This window comes from Heterocephalus glaber, unplaced genomic scaffold, assembly GCF_053883595.1.
Source record: "Heterocephalus glaber isolate CG9 unplaced genomic scaffold, H.glaber_assembly_v1.0 deba00001463, whole genome shotgun sequence".
In the NCBI taxonomy this organism is placed as follows: Eukaryota; Metazoa; Chordata; class Mammalia; order Rodentia; family Bathyergidae; genus Heterocephalus; species Heterocephalus glaber.
Genome location: NW_028258310.1, coordinates 18976266 through 18995611, shown reverse-complemented (window position 1 = coordinate 18995611; position 19346 = coordinate 18976266). Strand labels below are relative to the sequence as shown.

At 44.1% G+C, this 19346-nt stretch overlaps 1 protein-coding gene across 23 annotated transcripts in view; it reads left to right on the top strand.

Annotated features, from left to right (window-relative positions):
• LOC101699484 (protocadherin gamma-C4) overlaps positions 1–19346 on the top strand; it is a 168266-nt gene that overhangs the window by 84684 nt on the left and 64236 nt on the right. Inside the window, exon 1 of one of the 23 annotated variants that reach the window (XM_087180483.1) lies at positions 38–4706. The exons of 17 other annotated variants lie outside the window; for them this stretch is intronic. In XM_087180483.1, the coding sequence (XP_087036609.1) occupies positions 2286–4706 (2421 nt within the window). In that variant the 5' untranslated portion in view covers positions 38–2285. 5 more of the 23 variants (XM_087180479.1, XM_021266121.2, XM_013075704.3 and 2 more) reach the window with 5 other exon arrangements.

Sequence of the window (19346 nt, the reverse complement as noted above, 5' to 3'; positions counted from 1 at the left end):
CTATTTCCTTTAAACATTGTGAATGGTTTTACTTTTAGGTTTGCATATGATGGTACAAAATTTAAATCTATTTTTAAAAATCGTTTTTCTCCATTTCTATGACACTTGCCTCTTGCTAAAACATTGAAAAGTGAAATTTGATGATTTAAACAGATTTTTTTAACTTTCTGGAAAATTTACCTACTCCTAGTGAATGCCTGTTGTGATTAGACTTGCAGAATCTTATGTTTTGTAGCATTGTTGAGTACAATATTGATAATTCCTAAAAGACGTACACACAGAAGTGTCTGTCCATCTGTGTGTTCTCCTTAGGTAGCCACATGATGAAACTGGCCCTTTAGACAACCTGAGCTCTTATTTTTAAGGCAGTTCTGATAAAAATAGGTAAATGTTGGAAACCAAATGCATTAGCTTCACTAGAAACACAAATCAAGCTTAAAGTCACTCAATTTTAATCTTCCCAAGGAAAAAGCCTTTGAAGTTATAGTTTTCAAGCTATACCTTGTAGTAACAGTTGCCATTGAATACATTTCATAAAGATTCCATTTTTCTATTAATATTTAATTAATTTATAACACTGTACTTCAGTTTTCCCAACAATAGTCATACTTACTAACATCTTGATATTCTTTTCACATGATTCTCTAACATCATACTCTTGTGTGGAAGATACAACTTTTATGTTGACTTCCCTTGCTCAACAGGGATTCTAAAGAGTCAATAGATTGTTAAATTGAGGAGATTTGGGGTTCTGCTGTCTTCATCTATTTAAAATTAAATTCTCAAAAAAATTAAATCCTCCAATCACCAAGACTAAAAATATAGATTGAGAAGATGGAAAATTTGTATAGGTTCCAAGAACAGAAGCAAAGGATTTGTGGCAAGGGGATATCAATGGCTCCTTAATGTAAGGAAAGGAAACCTATCTGAAACTGAAAATTCTGAAACTGAGGGTGCAGAATGCCAATTCTGCAAGATTAGAAAGTAAACAAAGAAGTACCTCTACACAAAATTCTTCAAAGTACATGATAATAAATATGTTTAGTTCAATGAAGAGAATGATGTATTTGGTTAGATCTCTTAATTGTTAATACTCTACTAAACTTGGAAGCATAGCATCAGAGTATCTTACAGTGTCTCAAAATACTTATGACATATATTTTTTTTTTGGTACCGGGGATCGAACTTGGGTCCTTGCGCTTGTGCAGCAGGCAGTGAAACCACTGAGCTAAATCCCCAGCCCACTTATAACATTTTAATGTTGATCAACATTTGATTATTTATAGGTCTATGGAAGGGTTGCACACACTTGAGAGCCATAGTTATTAACTCTTAAATCATTGAAACTACTATTTCAGATTTTTATTTATAAGAACCAAAATTATTGTGTAGCTGTCTCAGGTAATTCTATTATTTTGAAAAATACAAATTTAAAATACCATTTTAGTTACTATAAGCAAATGTTTTTAGATATAATTATTTAAAAAGCAATACAGGACATCCTGGATGAGTTGTAGATAGGGCAATGGAAAGAAAGGTTATTAATTTCTAACTAAATAAAATCTAGGATTGAAGACAAAGGGGTTTTTTTTCTTATATCTTCTGTACTTTCAGTTTAACAGATAATTACTCTATGGGGCTGGGGATCCGATCCAGGGCCTTGCAGATATTAGAAAAGAGCTCTACCACTGGTTAGGTTACATCCTAAACCAGCTAATTACTCTGTAAAACAGCAATAGTAATTGCCTTTGGATGGAGGAATTAGATAGCAATGGGCCATGGAATAGGAGACCTGTAGACCTTCACTGTATATTTTTATGCCTTTTTAATTTTGAAGGGCATACTTTATCCAAAATCAACGTAATATTTTAATATATAAAAAGTAATAGTGATGAGGTTTAAAAGTTTCATGATGACAACTGAATCACTAAGGAGTAAAAATTTCAGCTATCAACTTGTACATTCGAAAAAATAAAGATTTCCTCATAGAAAAGCCATGCTGCAGTCCCACACAAAGCCTCTGGGCGCCGCTGTCGGCCAGTGCAGAGCAAGCTCGACGTCCCAGATCCTTCAGCCTCTAGCCTAGGATTTCCTGCGCAGCCACCAACACTCACAGAAGGAAACCCTCTCACCCTGAGAGACTCTGGGCTGCGCACACCCGGCCCCGAACACAGGGATTCCCGGCCCGAAACCGGGCTCTGCCTGGCCCCGGACTAACGCTCTTCCACCGCGGTCGAGTGCACTTTCTCCAAGTGCGAAGAGGGGACCGAGAAGCCCAGCGAGCAATGGGAGGGAGCTGCGCGCAGAGGCGACGCGCCGGCCGCGGGCAGGTACTGTTTCCCCTCCTGCTGCCTTTGTTCTACCCGGCGCTCTGCGAGCCCATCCGCTACTCCATTCCCGAGGAGCTGGCCAAGGGCTCGGTGGTGGGGAACCTCGCCCGGGATCTAGGGCTGAGTGTCCAGGATGTGTCGGCTCGAAAGCTGCGCGTTAGCGCGGAGAAGCTGCACTTCAGCGTAGACGCGGAGAGCGGGGACTTACTGGTGAAGGACCGCGTAGACCGCGAGCAGATATGCAAAGGGAGGAGAAGATGCGAGCTGCAGTTGGAAGCCGTGGTGGAAAATCCCTTAAATATTTTTCACATCGTTGTGGCCATTGAAGATATTAATGATCATGCTCCTCAGTTCCCTAAAGATGAAATAAACTTAGAAATAAGTGAATCCGTCAGCCCAGGAATGGTAACAATTCTTGAGTCTGCAGAAGATCCCGATATAAATGTAAATTCGCTGAGCAAATACCAGTTAAGTCCTAATGAGTATTTCTCATTGGTGGTGAAAGACAATCCCGATGGTGGCACGTATCCCAAATTAGTACTGCAGAAGACCCTGGACCGAGAAACCCAGAGCATGCACCACTTGGTGCTAACAGCTTTAGACTTTGGGGACCCGCCTCTAAGCAGCACCGCTCAGATCCGAGTCCTGGTGGTGGATGCCAATGATAACCCCCCAGTGTTTAGCCAGGGCGTTTACAGGGTCAGCCTTCAGGAAGACGTCCCTCCAGGCACCTCTGTCCTAAGAGTGAAGGCCACTGACCAGGACGAAGGGATCAATGCCGAGTTCACCTACTCCTTCCTTGGCGGGGCCGGCAAAGCCCAACACGTGTTCTCTCTGGATTCCAGTACAGGAGTCATTGTAACTCATCAGCCCCTGGATTTTGAAGAAGTAGAAAGATATACAATGTACGTGGAAGTAAAGGACCGAGGATCTCTTTCCACACAGTGTAAAGTAATTATAGATGTTCTAGATGAAAACGACAACAGCCCCGAAATAATCATCACTTCTCTCTCTGATCCCATTTTGGAGGATTCCCCTCCTGGAATGGTTGTGGCTCTCTTCAAAACACGGGACCGAGATTCTGGGGAAAATGCAGAGGTCACATGTAGTTTAAGTAGAGATGGTCCATTTAAGATTTATTCTTCTTCCAGTAATTACTACAAATTAGTAACAGATGGGAGCCTGGACAGGGAGCAGACCCCAGATTACAACATCACCATCACAGCCACCGACAGGGGCAAGCTACCCCTTTCCTCCAGCACAACCATCTTCCTGCATATCACTGATGTTAACGACAATGCTCCCGTTTTTGAACAGCAGGCCTACTTGGTCCACATACCAGAAAACAACCAGCCCGGGGCCTCCATAACCCAGGTCCATGCTTGGGACCCAGATGTGGGACCCAACGGCCAGGTTTCCTACTCCATCGTGGCCAGCGACCTGGAGCCTAGAACGCTGCTGTCCTACGTGTCCGTGAGCGCACAGAGCGGAGCGGTGTTCGCGCAGCGCGCCTTCGACCACGAGCAGCTGCGCGCCTTCGAGCTGACACTGCAGGCCCGCGACCAGGGCTCGCCCGCTCTCAGCGCCAACGTGAGCCTGCGCGTGCTGGTGGGAGACCGCAACGACAACGCGCCGCGGGTGCTGTACCCCGCGCTGGGGCCCGACGGCTCGGCGCTCTTCGACACGGTGCCGCGCGCCGCCGAGCCCGGCTACCTGGTCACCAAGGTGGTGGCGGTGGACGCTGACTCGGGACACAATGCCTGGCTGTCCTACCACGTGCTGCAGGCCAGCGACCCTGGGCTCTTCAGCCTGGGGCTGCGCACGGGCGAGGTGCGCACAGCGCGTGCCTTGGGCGAGAAGGACGCTGCCCGGCACCGCCTGCTGGTCGCTGTGCGCGATGGTGGAAAACCGCCCCTCTCGGCCACAGCCACTCTGCTCCTGGTCTTCGCGGACAGCCTACAGGAGGTGCTGCCAGATCTCACGGATCATCCTGTCCCTTCTGACCCCCAGGGCGAGCTGCAGTTTTACCTGGTGGTGGCCTTGGCCTTGATCTCTGTGCTCTTCCTCCTCGCAGTGATTCTGGCTATTGCTTTACGATTGCGACACTCTTCCAGCCATTCAGTCAAGAGCTGCTTTGGGTCAGTTCTCTGCTCAAAGCCTGGACCTGTGCTTCCCCCCAACTACAGTGAGGGAATGTTGCCCTATGCCTATAATTTGTGTGTGCCAGGGAATCAAACAAACCCAGAAGTTAATTTTCTCACATCTGTTGATCACTGTCCAGCGGCACAAGATATTTTCAACAAAGATAGCTCTTCCATGCTACTGGCTAGCATTTTAACTGCCAGTATTGAAGCAGACAAGACGACATTTAACAAGGTATTTAAAATAATGCTTTTTATATTCCAGTGTGCCAATATATTCCAATATAATGCTGTTATTGGTAAGGTCCTAATATAAATCTAAATGAAACCTTTGGATATCACTATTAAGACAAAAATTTGCAATACTTGATCTTCCTATTATACAAAAACGTTTTAAGGTAAGTTTTTGAGGACTGGGATTGTAGCCTAGTGATAAAGTACATGCTTAGCATGCTTGAGGCCTTGGGTTCCACCCATAGCACCATACATACAATACACAGAGATGAAATCTCAGGGGAAATTTTCATGAAAATAGACTTGGTTAGGGATATAGTATACAGTTATATTCTTTTGATATTTCAAATGACAATCCAAATAATATTCTAATTTTATGAAACGTTTCATCTTTATGTTACTCAAAAAAAGGATAAGAATTAGCCATGCATCCTACCTGATGATCTTGTGTGGACCATGTTATTTCTACATCCACAAATTCCAGCTCCTGTCAATCAGTAGAATAAATTAAAACTTAACCTGCAAGTTATTAGTTCCAGTAGTATTTTTTGAAAACTTCAAAAAAATTAAACAAGCCCTTTTAATAATCTCTGCTTTCATAAGTGCTCTCGGTAAACTTCTGTCATCACATCACATTGCATAACTATTGTTTGCGATTTTAAGCTTTACAAGTACGTATGAGTCACGAAAAGGTAAGTGTAATAATTTCTTTATGTAACAAGACCAAGTTTTTCTTAATCATTGCAATAATAAGATTGGGCTCTAGGCGCCGCTGTTCACCAATCAGGGAATGGGAGGCAGAGAGACACTGAGTTCCCCTCCCCGACCTCTACCACACAAAGCAGAATGAGATGGACACTCACCGATCCTGATGCTGGAAACTTAAAAGCGCTGTCTTCGGCTTTCTAATATATTTTGGATGCGGAAGGCCTGGGAAACAAACTGGCTCAAGACACTACGGATTATTTGCTCAGACCCTGCCATGGAAAATCCGCAACTGCGTAAGGATCGCAGCGGGCTGCTCCTGCTGTGCTTTATCCTGGGGACGCTGTGGGGTTTGGGGGACGGGCAGATCCGATACTCTGTGCCGGAAGAGACCGACAGAGGTTTCTTTGTGGGCAACATCTCCAAGGACCTGGGGCTAGAGCCTCAGGAGCTGGCGGAGCGTGGAGTCCGCATCGTCTCCGGAGAAAAGACGCAGCTTTTCGCTCTGAACCCGCGAGGCGGCAGCTTGGTCACCGCGGGCAGGGTAGACCGGGAGGAGCTCTGTGAGACGGTATCCTCCTGCTTTTTAAGTATGGAGATTCTCGTGGAGGACACCTTGAAGATTTATGGCGTGGAGGTGGAAATAATTGATGTTAATGATAACGCCCCTACCTTCCGGGAAGAGGAAGTAGAGATAAAAGTCAGTGAGCACGCAACTCCTGGATCGCGATTTCCTCTTCCTAACGCTAGGGATCCGGATGTGGGGGCGAACTCTCTCCAGAGCTACCAGCTCAGCCCTAATAGTTACTTTTCTTTGCAAGTGCGAGGGGGAGCTGATGGGGTCAAGAATCCGGAGCTGGTGCTGGAGGGAGGCCTGGACCGGGAGAAAGCAGCAGCTCACCACCTCCTCCTCACAGCGGCAGATGGAGGCGATCCCATCCGCAAGGGCACCATTCCCATTCGCGCGGTGGTCCTCGATGTAAATGACCACATCCCAAAGTTTACACAGCCTGTGTATCAGGTGAGTGTTCCCGAAAACCTCAGCTCAGGAACTCGGGTGCTCGTGGTAAACGCAACAGATCCAGACGAAGGGACAAACGGGGAAGTGATGTATTCATTCCGAAATATGGAAAGCAAAGCTTCTGAAATATTCCAGATGAACTCGAAAACTGGAGAAGTTCTAGTACAAGGACCTCTTGATTTTGAAAAATACAAATTCTATGAGATGGAAATTCAAGGCCAAGATGGTGGAGGGCTTTTAACCACTGCTAAGATGTTGATCACAGTTGTAGATGTGAATGATAATGCCCCAGAAATTACTATTACCTCTTCTGTTAATTCATTGCTGGAAAATTCTCCTCCAGGTTCAGTAATTGCTCTTCTAAATGTGCGAGATCGAGATTCTGGAGAAAATGGTCAGGTCTCCTGTTTCATTCCTAATAATCTTCCTTTTAAATTAGAAAAGACTTATGGAAATTATTACAAGTTGATAACAAACAGTGAGCTGGACAGAGAGCAAATCCAGAGCTACAATGTAACACTGACAGCCAAAGACCAGGGAAGCCCACCCTTGTATACAGAAGCTCACCTCTTGCTGAATGTGGCAGATGACAATGATAACCCTCCAGTTTTCTCCCAATCCTCTTACTCTGCCTATATTCCTGAAAACAACCCCAGAGGAGCCTCCATCTTCTCAGTGACTGCTGTGGACCTGGACAGCAAAGAGAATGCCCATGTCACTTACTCTCTAATGGAGGACACTATCCAGGGAGTGCCTCTATCCTCCTATGTATCTATTAATTCAGATACAGGCATCCTGTACTCACTGCAATCCTTTGACTATGAACAGTTCCAAAACTTGCAACTGAGAGTGGCTGCACGTGACAGCGGGAACCCACCACTCAGCAGCAATGTGTCGCTGAGCCTGTTTGTGCTGGACCAAAATGACAACACCCCTGAGGTCCTGTATCCCACCATCCCTACAGATGGTTCCACTGGTGTGGAGTTGGCACCCCGCTCAGCAGAGCCTGGTTATCTAGTAACCAAGGTGGTGGCAGTGGACAGAGACTCTGGACAGAATGCCTGGCTGTCCTACCGCCTGCTTAAGGCCAGCGAGCCAGGGCTTTTCATGGTGGGGCTGCACACAGGCGAGGTACGCACAGCCCGGACACTGTTGGACAAAGATGCGCTCAAGCAGAGCCTCGTGGTGTCTGTCCAGGACCATGGCCAACCTCCCCTGTCGGCCACCATAACGCTCACAGTGGCGGTGGCTGACAGCATCCCAGAAGTTCTGGCCGACTTGGGGAATCTGGAGTCTTCGGCCAATCCTGATGAATCAGGCCTCACACTCTATCTAGTTGTGGCCATCACCGCAGTCTCCTGCATCTTCCTCATTTTCGTCATCGTGCTGCTGGCACTCAGACTTCGGCACTGGCACTCCTCTCGCTTTCTCCAGGCAGCAGGCAGTGGATTAGCAGGTTTACCCACCTCAAATTTTGTAGGTGTGGATGGGGTGCATGCTTTCCTGCAGACCTATTCCCATGAGGTCTCACTCACCAAGGACTCGAGGAAAAGCCACTTGATCTTCCCGCAGCCCAACTACATGGACACCCTTATCAGCCAGGGGAGCTGTGAGAAAAGCGAGCCTCTCTCGATAGACTCAGCTACCATTTTGGGCAAATATGACCCAACAAATAATCAGGTGAGATCTATTTCTCTGCCTCCCAATTTTTTATATCTTGCCACAAGTCTTTTAAGGGAATTTTTGCTGAGCCTGTTATGAAAACTGGGGTTTGGGTAAACATAGTTCATACATATTTAGAGTGATGCATGTGAGTTTGTGTACTTTACCTTTTATCGGATTGCCATCAGCTTTCAGAAAGGCTTGTGAAAGTGTGAAAGTCTCATTTATATTTTTAGACCTGGCATATTTTCCTTTGATTAGAAAGGATCAGTTCAACTACCATGGCTTGCTTTGCAATAAGGTGAATTTTAGTATTATTTTTCTATCATCATTGTCTGTCGCTATCAGTGCAAACTGATCATGATTCAAACTAATGATTTACAAACATTTTATTTATTTCAATTTCACAGTGTCTATTTCAATTTCTCAGTATCTCCATTGATTTATAGTTATATCCTACCAGCCTGTACTATTACTTCTAATGTTCACATTTAACCTTGTTGATGTAGTAGTACTCTCTCCTTGGCTCTTTCTGATTTATTTATCTGTGCACACATGAGTATACATATAGGCTTTTTTCTGAGCATGAAATAATTCTATTTTACTTTTTGAAGGCTGGTAATATATTTAGATCTTGTTGACTTTCAACATTGTCTCATTTCTTTATGCTATCAAAACAGACATATTAACTAGGTTTTCTTGGAGAGAAAATGCAGAATTCTTTTTTTTTAAGTTCCAGATATCTTTTCTATTACTATAGGAAAGTCATTAGATTGTTCTTAAAGAAATAATTGAATTGTTGGGCTGATGTTATTTCCTTTCATTCTTTTACTTTAATGTCTTTGTAGATAGCTTTTGTTGTAGCAGATTCACTTGTGGAAATCATTTTAATCCAGGGTTTCTCAAAAAATTGTTTTCAAATATGCTAAAAATGGTTTCACTTTTCAGTTTCTTCCAGTGGAACAGGTGAGGTGAGCGAAGGTATTAGGATTTTAAAGAGACTGATATAAGTTCTAGGGGTATGGCTCAGTGGTAGAGCATGTGCTTCCTGGAGGTGAACTGTGGGGGGATGGGGGACTGAGTATTCCTCTGAATATTTTTTGTTCATTTTCAGTTTACCTAGGAGTGATGGATTCTTCTCTCTCTTTCTTCTGTCTTTCTTTCTTTTTTCTTTCTTTTATAAGCACATTTTGTATTACATATAAGTATATTGAATTACAGTCTTTAGAAACAACTTGTTATTGAAGTCTTGGTGGTTATCTAATTACATTCATGTTATCTGAAGCAAGATCTAGGAAAGCCAGGTGAGGTGGAGACATGTATGGGCTGTTTGATCACAGGATTCATTTCCATAATCAGTTTAGCTCAGCACTCTCCCACTGGCTTCTAAGTCTTTGACCCAAATTATGTGTATGTTGTATGTTAATGTTCCCTTTCAAGTTCCCTTAAGAGGTGACCTTCTTATAATTAACTGGAAATTGATTAGTTCTTGGACAAAAAATTCCAACAGCAGGAAAGGCAAACCTTCTAACAGATGCCTAAGTTTGTCTGGGAGTCAAGAAAAATTAATGAAAAGTATATAATATACTTGACTGGAAGAGGTAAGTCATTCCATGTTTTTAAGCACAGTCTAAACTAGTTAACAGTGGATAACCAATATCTTGGAGAACAAAAAGGAAAGATTGGCTTTGAAACTTGGTATTAAGGTTATTTTGATTTGGAGGTAGTTATAAAGTTTTGTGAGGCTGCAATATATAATCTATTTAAATAAAAGGATAAAAATACCCTTAATTTCATGTCATTAAATTTTTATGGGTAATTCCTACACTAAAATTTACATTCTGTATGATGAACATGTAAACACATAATAATCACTTTCATAAATCTTGACTATAAGTAATTAGGAAGATTTTTATGGCATTGGCCATCTTTATTTTGAATGTGTATGTAGCTTCAGGTACTTGTCTGATAAAAAGAGAACATTTTTGCATATGAGAGTGAAGGTAATACAAGGTGTCATTTTATCTTTATCGTTGTCAAAATTTTCCTATACCACTTGGTGGGGCTATTTTTCCACGTGGTCTTTGTTAATCTGGAGAAGACTTTCCCTGATTCTTCCAGTGTGTCCATTTTCTTTGATTAGGAAAAGACAGATTTCTCCTGTTAACTAGATTAATGGCTCTACTATAGATCCCATCACTAAGGAACTTTCTTTGATACTAAGCACTGGAAAACAGACACATTCAAAACTCATAAACTGCTTCAGTCCTTACACATAAGCCCAATTTATCTGTGGAAAATGGAATCCCATTGAATTTGCAAAAGCTTCAGACTGCAGTTTTCTAAATAGTCTCTGAGCGCCGCTGTTGACCAATTCTCTGCAAGAGCTGGATCCCCGGAGTTTATCTGCGCAGTCACAAAGCAAGGCTGGGAGGAGAGTGTACCAGACTTGGGTTTTCTGCTTGGCAAATCTAACTCCATAGAGTTTGGGGGTACCCAAAAACTAGGATCATTGGATTTTCAAAGCCATTTGTGAAGAATCTTCTGTTAGCATCGCAAGCTGCAACAACACTCAAGAAGGATGGAATACAGAGGGAAGCAAAGACGCTGGAGGCGGCAAGTACTCTTTCCCTTCCTTCTGCCTTTGTTCAGCGAGGCGCTCGCTGAGCAGATCCGCTATTCTATTCCGGAAGAAATGGCCAGGGGCTCAGTAGTAGGGAACCTCGTTGAGGACCTGAGGTTGCCTATTGGGAATTTACTTGCCCGAAACCTCAGAGTTAGTGCAGAGAAACAATACTTTACCGTGAACACTGAGAATGGGAACATCCTTGTGAGTGACAGAATAGATCGGGAGTTTCTCTGTCCTCTGAGCTCTCTGTGTGTAATACCATTAGAGATTGTAGCAGAAAATCCTCTAAATGTTTTTCACATAAATGTGCTAATAGAAGATATAAATGACAATCCACCTCATTTCCCCGAAAATACCATTGTTTTACAAATCAATGAATTTGCACTTCCAGGCACTAGATTTGGCCTGGAATCTGCTATCGATGCAGATGTAGGGCCTCATTCTCTTCAGAGTTACCAGCTCAGCCCTAATGAACATTTCTCTCTCATGGTGAAGGACAAGACTGAAGACAAGAATGTCCCAGAATTAGTGTTGGAGAAGTCCCTGGACCGGGAACAACAGAGTTCCCATCTCTTGTTCCTGACTGCAGTGGATGGGGGAGACCCTGTCCTAACTGGGACTGCTCAGATTAAGATCAAGGTCACTGACGCCAATGATAATCCCCCGGTGTTCACTCAGAATGTGTACAAAGTCAGCCTCAGAGAGAACGTGCCCCCAGGCACCTCCATGCTACAGGTGACAGCTATTGATCAGGACGAGGGTGCCAATGCAGAGATCACCTACTCCTTCAAGTCCCTAAGAGATGGTATTGGAAATAAGTTTATACTAGACCACAAAAATGGAGAAATTAAATCCAAAGATCCTATAGACTTCGAAATCAATAGAAGTTATACCATGAGCATAGAAGCAAAGGATGGTGGAGGCATGGCCACTGAATGTAAAATTATCCTAGAAATTCTAGATGAGAACGACAATGTCCCCGAAGTGATTTTTACTTCAGTGTCCAGTTCCATAACCGAGGATGCAGAACCCGGAACGGTGATCGCTCTGTTCAAATCATACGATAAAGATTCTGGGGAAAATGGAGAGATCACATGTCTCATAAAAGAAAAAGTTCCATTTAGAATCGAAACCTCTGCCCATAATTACTACAAGCTTGTAACAGATGGGCCCTTGGACCGAGAGAAGACCGCAGAGTACAACGTCACTGTCACCGCTACTGACAAGGGCAAGCCTCCCCTGTCCTCCAGCGCCAGCGTCACCCTACACATTGGTGATGTCAATGACAACGCTCCAGTTTTCCACCACGCCTCCTACTTGGTCCACGTGGCTGAGAACAACTCTCCCGGAGTTTCCATCGCTCAGGTCAGTGCCTGGGACCCAGATCTGGGACCCAACGGCCAGGTTTCCTACTCCATCGTGGCCAGTGACCTGGAGCCTAGGACGCTGCTGTCCTACGTGTCCGTGAGCGCACAGAGCGGAGTGGTGTTCGCGCAGCGCGCCTTCGACCACGAACAGCTGCGCGCCTTCGAGCTGACACTGCAGGCCCGCGACCAGGGCTCGCCCGCTCTCAGCGCCAACGTGAGCCTGCGCGTGCTGGTGGGAGACCGCAACGACAACGCGCCGCGGGTGCTGTACCCCGCGCTGGGGCCCGACGGCTCGGCGCTCTTCGACACGGTGCCGCGCGCCGCCGAGCCCGGCTACCTGGTCACCAAGGTGGTGGCGGTGGACGCTGACTCGGGACACAATGCCTGGCTGTCCTACCACGTGCTGCAGGCCAGCGACCCCGGGCTCTTCAGCCTGGGGCTGCGCACGGGCGAGGTGCGCACAGCGCGTGCCTTGGGCGACAAGGACGCTGCCCGGCACCGCCTGCTGGTCGCTGTGCGCGATGGTGGAAAACCGCCCCTCTCGGCCACAGCCACTCTGCTCCTGGTCTTCGCGGACAGCCTACAGGAGGCATTGCCAGACGTCAGTGAAGGTCCGGAGATCTCTGACTCGCAGGGCGAACTGCAGTTTTATCTGGTGGTGGCCTTGGCCTTGATTTCTGTGCTCTTTCTTCTCGGGGTGATTTTGGCCGTCGCCCTTCGACTGCGACACTCTTCCGGTCCCACTTCCTGGGGCTGCTTTCAATCTGATCTCTGTTCTAAGACCAGACCAGGGGTTTCTCTCAACTACAGCGAGGGAACCATGCCTTATTCCTACAACCTGTGCGTTGCGTCTGACTCTCAGAAAACAAGGCTTGATTTTCTCACCATGATGCCAGAATTGGTCCCCCCACAAGATCCTTCCAGCGAATCTTCTTTGGCAGTAAGTCTCACTGAGAAGAATAAGAAGATAAGCCCTAATTCTGGTGCTCCTACTCCCGTGAGTTTCAATGAGTCTTTCATTTGAAAATGATTTAGTTTAATTTTCAAACCAATATTTTGGCAAGAAGATCTTAAGCAGATCATATGTACTGTTGCTTTATGTTTGGCTATCCACTCTCAGTATTTTCTGTCCCTTTCTCTGTGGGCCTGTACCTTCACTCTCAGCCTTCAAGTATTTTGAAATATTCTGTACACATACACACCAAAAAACCAAAACAAACTCAGGTGAGAACTGTGTATTATGATGCTGTTACCAGTCAAGTATTTTTAATTGAACTATAATTTTTCTTTTTGTGGAGTTTTTTTGAGCATTCAATGTCTTGAGTATATAAGTTTTATTTTCTATTAACTAAGTTGAGAGAAAATATATTTAAATGACATAGTAATATTTTGGTACTATTCAGGTACATTAGAGATTCTTGGACTCCCACTAGTCAGTTTTGTTTGATTTTTTAAAAATAGCTGTGTGTAAATTTCCTCCCAATTTTGAAGATACTACTTTTATTTTATGGCTATCACGTGCTGAAGTGTAGCTCCATTATAGAGCACACACTTAGCTTTGAAGAGGTCCAGGGTTCAATAGCCAGCATTCTCCTCCCAAAAAGTGCCTTTCCTCAGAACATAAATATTTGCATTCATGAAAGTACAGTAGTTAGTTATGTCTTAGGGAGAGACATATTTCCTATTTTGATGTACTTCAAATTTATTACCAGCAATTCTCAGTAATTGGAATTTGGTCAGTTTCCCAGTAAAAGGTAAATTTATAATATTATTTGTATTGTTGATTTTCTTTTACTGAGACTTTCCCCAAATTAAACATTCTTTTGAAACATAATGTATTAGTAGAATTGTAGAATACTACCACTATTTCCAGTAAATACACATTGGAATGCTTCCATTTTGTTCAAAACCTGGTAATACATCTTTATTTGACTTCTTGCCAGATATGATTTTGATAATGTATACCATCACATTTCTCATTTGGGGGGTTTCTATTTTACAATGAAAATTTGATTTTTTAAGTGTCAAATCTCAATCTGTTGAAGTAGTCCTTCCATTCAGGCAAGTTCATGAAATCTATTGAAACACTGTCACCTCAAATTGTAGCTGAAGCCAAAAGTTTAAATTATGTTATAATATAAATTCTCAAAACAAGAAGTTTCTAGAGATTGGTCTCTCATAATAGATGTGCTGAGGGGAGTGATCTCAAAGTAGGTGTGTTAAAAGTACTGTTTATGAAAACTAAGTTCACATAAAATCTGACCGTAAGAATTGCAAAACACGGACATCTATAGAAAATAAGCTCAAGAGAGTGGTTCTGTCTGAAAACTTTTAGGAAATAAAAAGAAGTTCACTTAGTTTCTTCTAAAAGGAATACTCTTGGTTTAGTGGGCTCGGTCTCTGCTCCTACTTGAAGAACAGTAGGTGGAGCTATTTGAGGTATAAAAACCAAAAATTCTTTCCGGGAGTCCAAGATTGTGCAGTAATTGGTTAGGACTCTGAGTGCCGCTGTTCACCAATCAGGGAGAGAAATGCAGAGATCCTGATCTTGCATGTGCCTAAAGCACAAAGCACAGATTGAAAACAAACCATCTCGGAGAGGAAACGGGAGGCACGCTCGACCCCGCTCCGGACCGTCCGATTCCAGGGGCTGAAGAGCTGATCCTGACTTCGGTGATCAAGGGCAGAAGTGGAAATAATCCTGGAGGAAAGTGACGATGATTCCCGCGCGACTGCACCGGGATTGCAAAGGGCCGGTCCTGCTGGGCGTCCTCTTGGGGATCCTGTGGGAAGCCCGATGCTCCTATATACGCTATTCAATTCCTGAGGAGCTGGAGAAAGGCTCTAGGGTGGGCAACATCTCCAAAGACCTGGGGCTGGAGCCCCGCGAGTTGGCTGAGCGCGGAGTACGCCTCGTCTCCCGAGGTAGGACGCAGCTTTTCGCCCTGAACCCGCGCAGCGGGAGCTTGGTCACCGCGGGCAGGATAGACCGGGAGGAGCTGTGCATGGGGGCCACCAAGTGCCAATTAAATCTAGAGATCCTAATGGAGGATAAAGTGAAAATATATGGGGTAGAAGTAGAAGTGAGGGACATTAATGATAATGCTCCTTACTTCAGTGAAAGTCAATTAGAAATAAAAATGAGTGAAAACGCAGCCACTGGGATGCGGTTCCCCCTTCCCCACGCTTGGGATCCAGATATCGGGAAGAACTCTCTCCAGAGCTACGAGCTCAGCGCAAATACTCACTTCTCTCTGGAGGTGCAAAACGGAGCAGATGGTAACAAGTACCCGGAATTGGTGCTGGAGCGCGCCCTGGACCGCGAGGAAGAGGCCGCTCACCAGCTGGTCCTCACGGCTTCGGACCGGGGCGACCCTGTCCGCACCGGCACCGCGCGCATCCGGGTAGTGGTTCTTGACGCGAACGACAATGCACCAGCGTTTGCTCGGTCCGAGTACCGCGTGAGTGTTCCAGAGAACGTGGCTGTGGGCACTCTGCTGCTTCTGGTAAACGCCACTGACCCAGACGAAGGGGACAATGCGGAAGTGAGGTACTCCTTCCGGTATGTGGACCACAAAGCGGCCCAAGTTTTCAAGCTGGATAGTACTTTAGGGACAATATCAACAATAGCGGAGTTGAACCATGAGGAATCAGCTTTCTACGAGATGGAAGTGCAAGCAATGGATAACGCAGGATATTCCGCACGAGCCAAAGTCCTGATCACAGTGCTCGATGTGAATGACAACGCCCCTGAAGTAGTCGTCACCTCTCTAATCGGCTCCATTCCCGAAAACTCTCCCAAAGGGACATTAATTGCCCTTTTACATGTAAATGATCAAGACTCTGGGGAAAACGGACAGGTAATCTGTTCCATCCCAGGGAACGTGCCTTTTAAATTAGAGAAATCTTATGGAAATTACTATAGTTTAGTCACAGATACAATCTTAGACCGGGAACAGGTTCCTAACTACAACATCACGGTGACCGCCACTGACACGGGAAATCCGCCCCTGTCAACGGAAGCGCTTATCTCTCTGGCCCTGGCGGACACCAATGATAACCCTCCCGCCTTCGCTCAGTCCTCCTACTCTGCCTATGTCCCAGAGAATAACCCCAGAGGTGCCTCCATCCTTTCAGTGACCGCGCATGACCCCGACTGTGATGAGAACGCACAGGTCACTTATTCACTGGTTGAGGACACTCTCCAGGGGTCTCCTGTGACCTCTTATATCTCTATCAATTCGGACACTGGCGTCCTGTACGCATTGCAGTCCTTTGACTATGAGCATTTCCGAGACCTACAGCTACACGTGCTGGCGCGTGACAGTGGGGACCCGTCGCTTAGCAGCAAGGTGTCATTGAGCCTGTTCGTGCAGGACCAGAACGACAATGCTCCCGAAATCCTATATCTAGCCATCCCCGTGGACGGCTCCACAGGAGTGGAGCTGGCACCCCGCTCCGCAGAACCTGGATACTTGGTGACCAAAGTGGTGGCCCTGGACAGAGACTCGGGTCAGAATGCCTGGCTGTCCTACCGCCTGCTGAAGGCCAGCGAGCCAGGGCTCTTCTCAGTAGGGCTGCACACCGGCGAGGTGCGCACGGCAAGGACCCTGTTGGACAGAGATGCGCTCAAACAGAGCCTCGTGGTTTCTGTGCAGGACCACGGCCAGCCCCCCCTCTCGGCCACGGTCACGATCACCGTGGCCGTGGCCAACAGTATCCCTGACGTTCTAGCTGATCTAAGCAGTCTAGAGTCTCCCGCCAGCTCCGAAACCTCAGGCCTCACGCTGTACCTGGTGGTGGCAGTGGCCTCAGTCTCTTGCGTCTTCCTAGCTTTTGTCTTCGTGCTGCTGGCGCTCAAGCTGCGGCGCTGGCACTCAGTGCGCCTGCTCCAGGTTGCGGGAAACGGATTGGCTGGTTTGCCGGCCTCGCACTTTGTGGGCGGGGACGGGGTGTGCACTTTCCTGCAGACCTATTCGCATGAGGTCTCGCTCACCGCGGACTCGAGGAAGAGCCACCTCATCTTCCCACAGCCCAACTATGCGCACACCCTCATCAGCCAGGAGAGCTGTGAGAAAAGCGAGCCTCTTTTGCTATCGGGCGACTCAGTGTTTTTTAAAGACAATCATGCATTAATTCAGGTGAGTCCATATTAGATACTGTTTTCTGGCTGGAAGCAAAATACCCCTTAGTATGGATGATTAGTGTATATTTGGAAAACATATGGCAATATATATGTGTGTGTTTCTAAATATGTATATATGTAAACATAATGTTAAAAGCAATATAAATAATATTACCATATTGAGGCTATATCGCTAGATAATATGTAAGCAATACATAATTATATAATTTTGTAGTTTAATTTATCAACTATATACACTTTATATTTTTAATTATTTTCTTATTGGTAGCAGTTCTGTGTCAAGCATCTGATGCAATTTATCTGTTAAAAAACATAGATTCTTCCAGAGAGGAAAAATCCAATTCAATGGAAAATATAAATGGAATAAATGAAAAATTTAGTAAACCTTTAAAAAGAGTGGCTTTAAAAAGATTTTTTCTTCAGTACTGGGGTAAAACCTAGGACCTGAATGAATATACTAAGCTCTCTACCACTAGCAACATCCCCAGCCCCAGTAGACTAGAATGGCTTTAACTACACTTGAGATTGTTGACAAGTTTATCAACTGTCTTTTAAAGTATACTAATTGTTTCTGGTTGTTAGGGATACAGTCATTTATACTTTCTTGGTATCTAAGTCATTTCATGTTTTTAAATCATTCAGCTCCCAAATGTGGTGAGTTAATTTCTTATATATTTGAAATCTTCTCAAGCATACAATATATATGTTGTCATGAAGAACTGTGAAGATTTTTTTCACCTTTATTATACATTTTAGTAGTAAAATATTTTTGTATTATGTATACCAGTAAATAATGTATTAGACTTTTATGCTCAGTTTATCTCTGTTGATGATTTAATGATGGTTTTGTGAAATATTCAGAATTAACAAAATGTGGCACAATGATGACTTAAATTATTCTTTGCCATTTATCCCACTGAGAATTTCTTTGAGGAAATAATTTTTTGAAAATTTCAGTGTGTTTTGAGCATACTGTGGGAAAATTTGCCATAATTCCTAATTGCACAGATTGTGTTTTCTAAGAACTTCACATTTACTATGGAATGTTTATCAGGAATTGGATGCAAAAATGTATTACTATTGAGGAACATTGCCTGATTTCTTTTGGTGAATTTCATAAAGGGATAGGAAACATAATTCTTTTTCCTTTCTTTTTATTTGCTGCCTATAAAAAACAAAATAGTTAAAACTTAGATTTTGTCTTTTTTTTTTTTTGGTACTGGGGATCGAACTTGGGTCCTTGTGCTTGTGCAGCAGGTAGCAAAACCACTGAGCTAAATCCCCGGCCCCTTAAAACTTAGGTTTATAAAAGACATTACAAGGGCCAGGGATTTAGGTCAGTGGCACTGTACCTGCATTGCAAGTGCAAGGTCTTGAGTTTGATCCCTGGTACAGAGAGAGAGAGAGAGAGATTACAAACCACTTAGTGAAGGAAAGATAATCAAATGACTCTAAAATGCTACCAAGATTCACATATTACTTTAAGCTTCTTGACAACCAAGGCCTCCCACACACATACCAAAAGGAGGTATAGATTTTGTGGTTCTGTTTTTTTTTAAAGGAAATATTTGAGCCTATGCAAAAAATATAAAATTTATCTTTACATTATGTTCCAAATAGAATTTACTACTTCAGTGTTCTATAGTAAAGAGAAATAGAAGGCAAAACACCCCCATTATATTGTAGAAATTATCAAAATGGGTTTTTTTTAAGTAGGAAAAATTTATTGAGAGAAAGTATCAAAATGTTTTTCAAACAGCCAGTTCTAATATGGTGGGCAACTCAAAATGAAAGATATAATTGGAAACCATAAATTGGTAAACTAAGGTAACATAGTATGATTATGTTGATCACTATTTACCTAACTTGACTTAGGGACAAATCATTGATAGGGCATGCATAGTCATGACTCTTAGACTGTATCTCAAAAAAATTGGTAATCTCAACTATGCTTTCAGTTTGAGCTGGGAAGTTTTCATTACATAGTTCTTTAATTAATGAAAAAGTACCTGAAATGTGCTGTGAGGATTCTCTGATACCAGCTTTCTGAAGACCGTAAATTTGCAACTAGGTAATTTCCTAACTTGGTCACCTTTGACAAGTTATTTAAT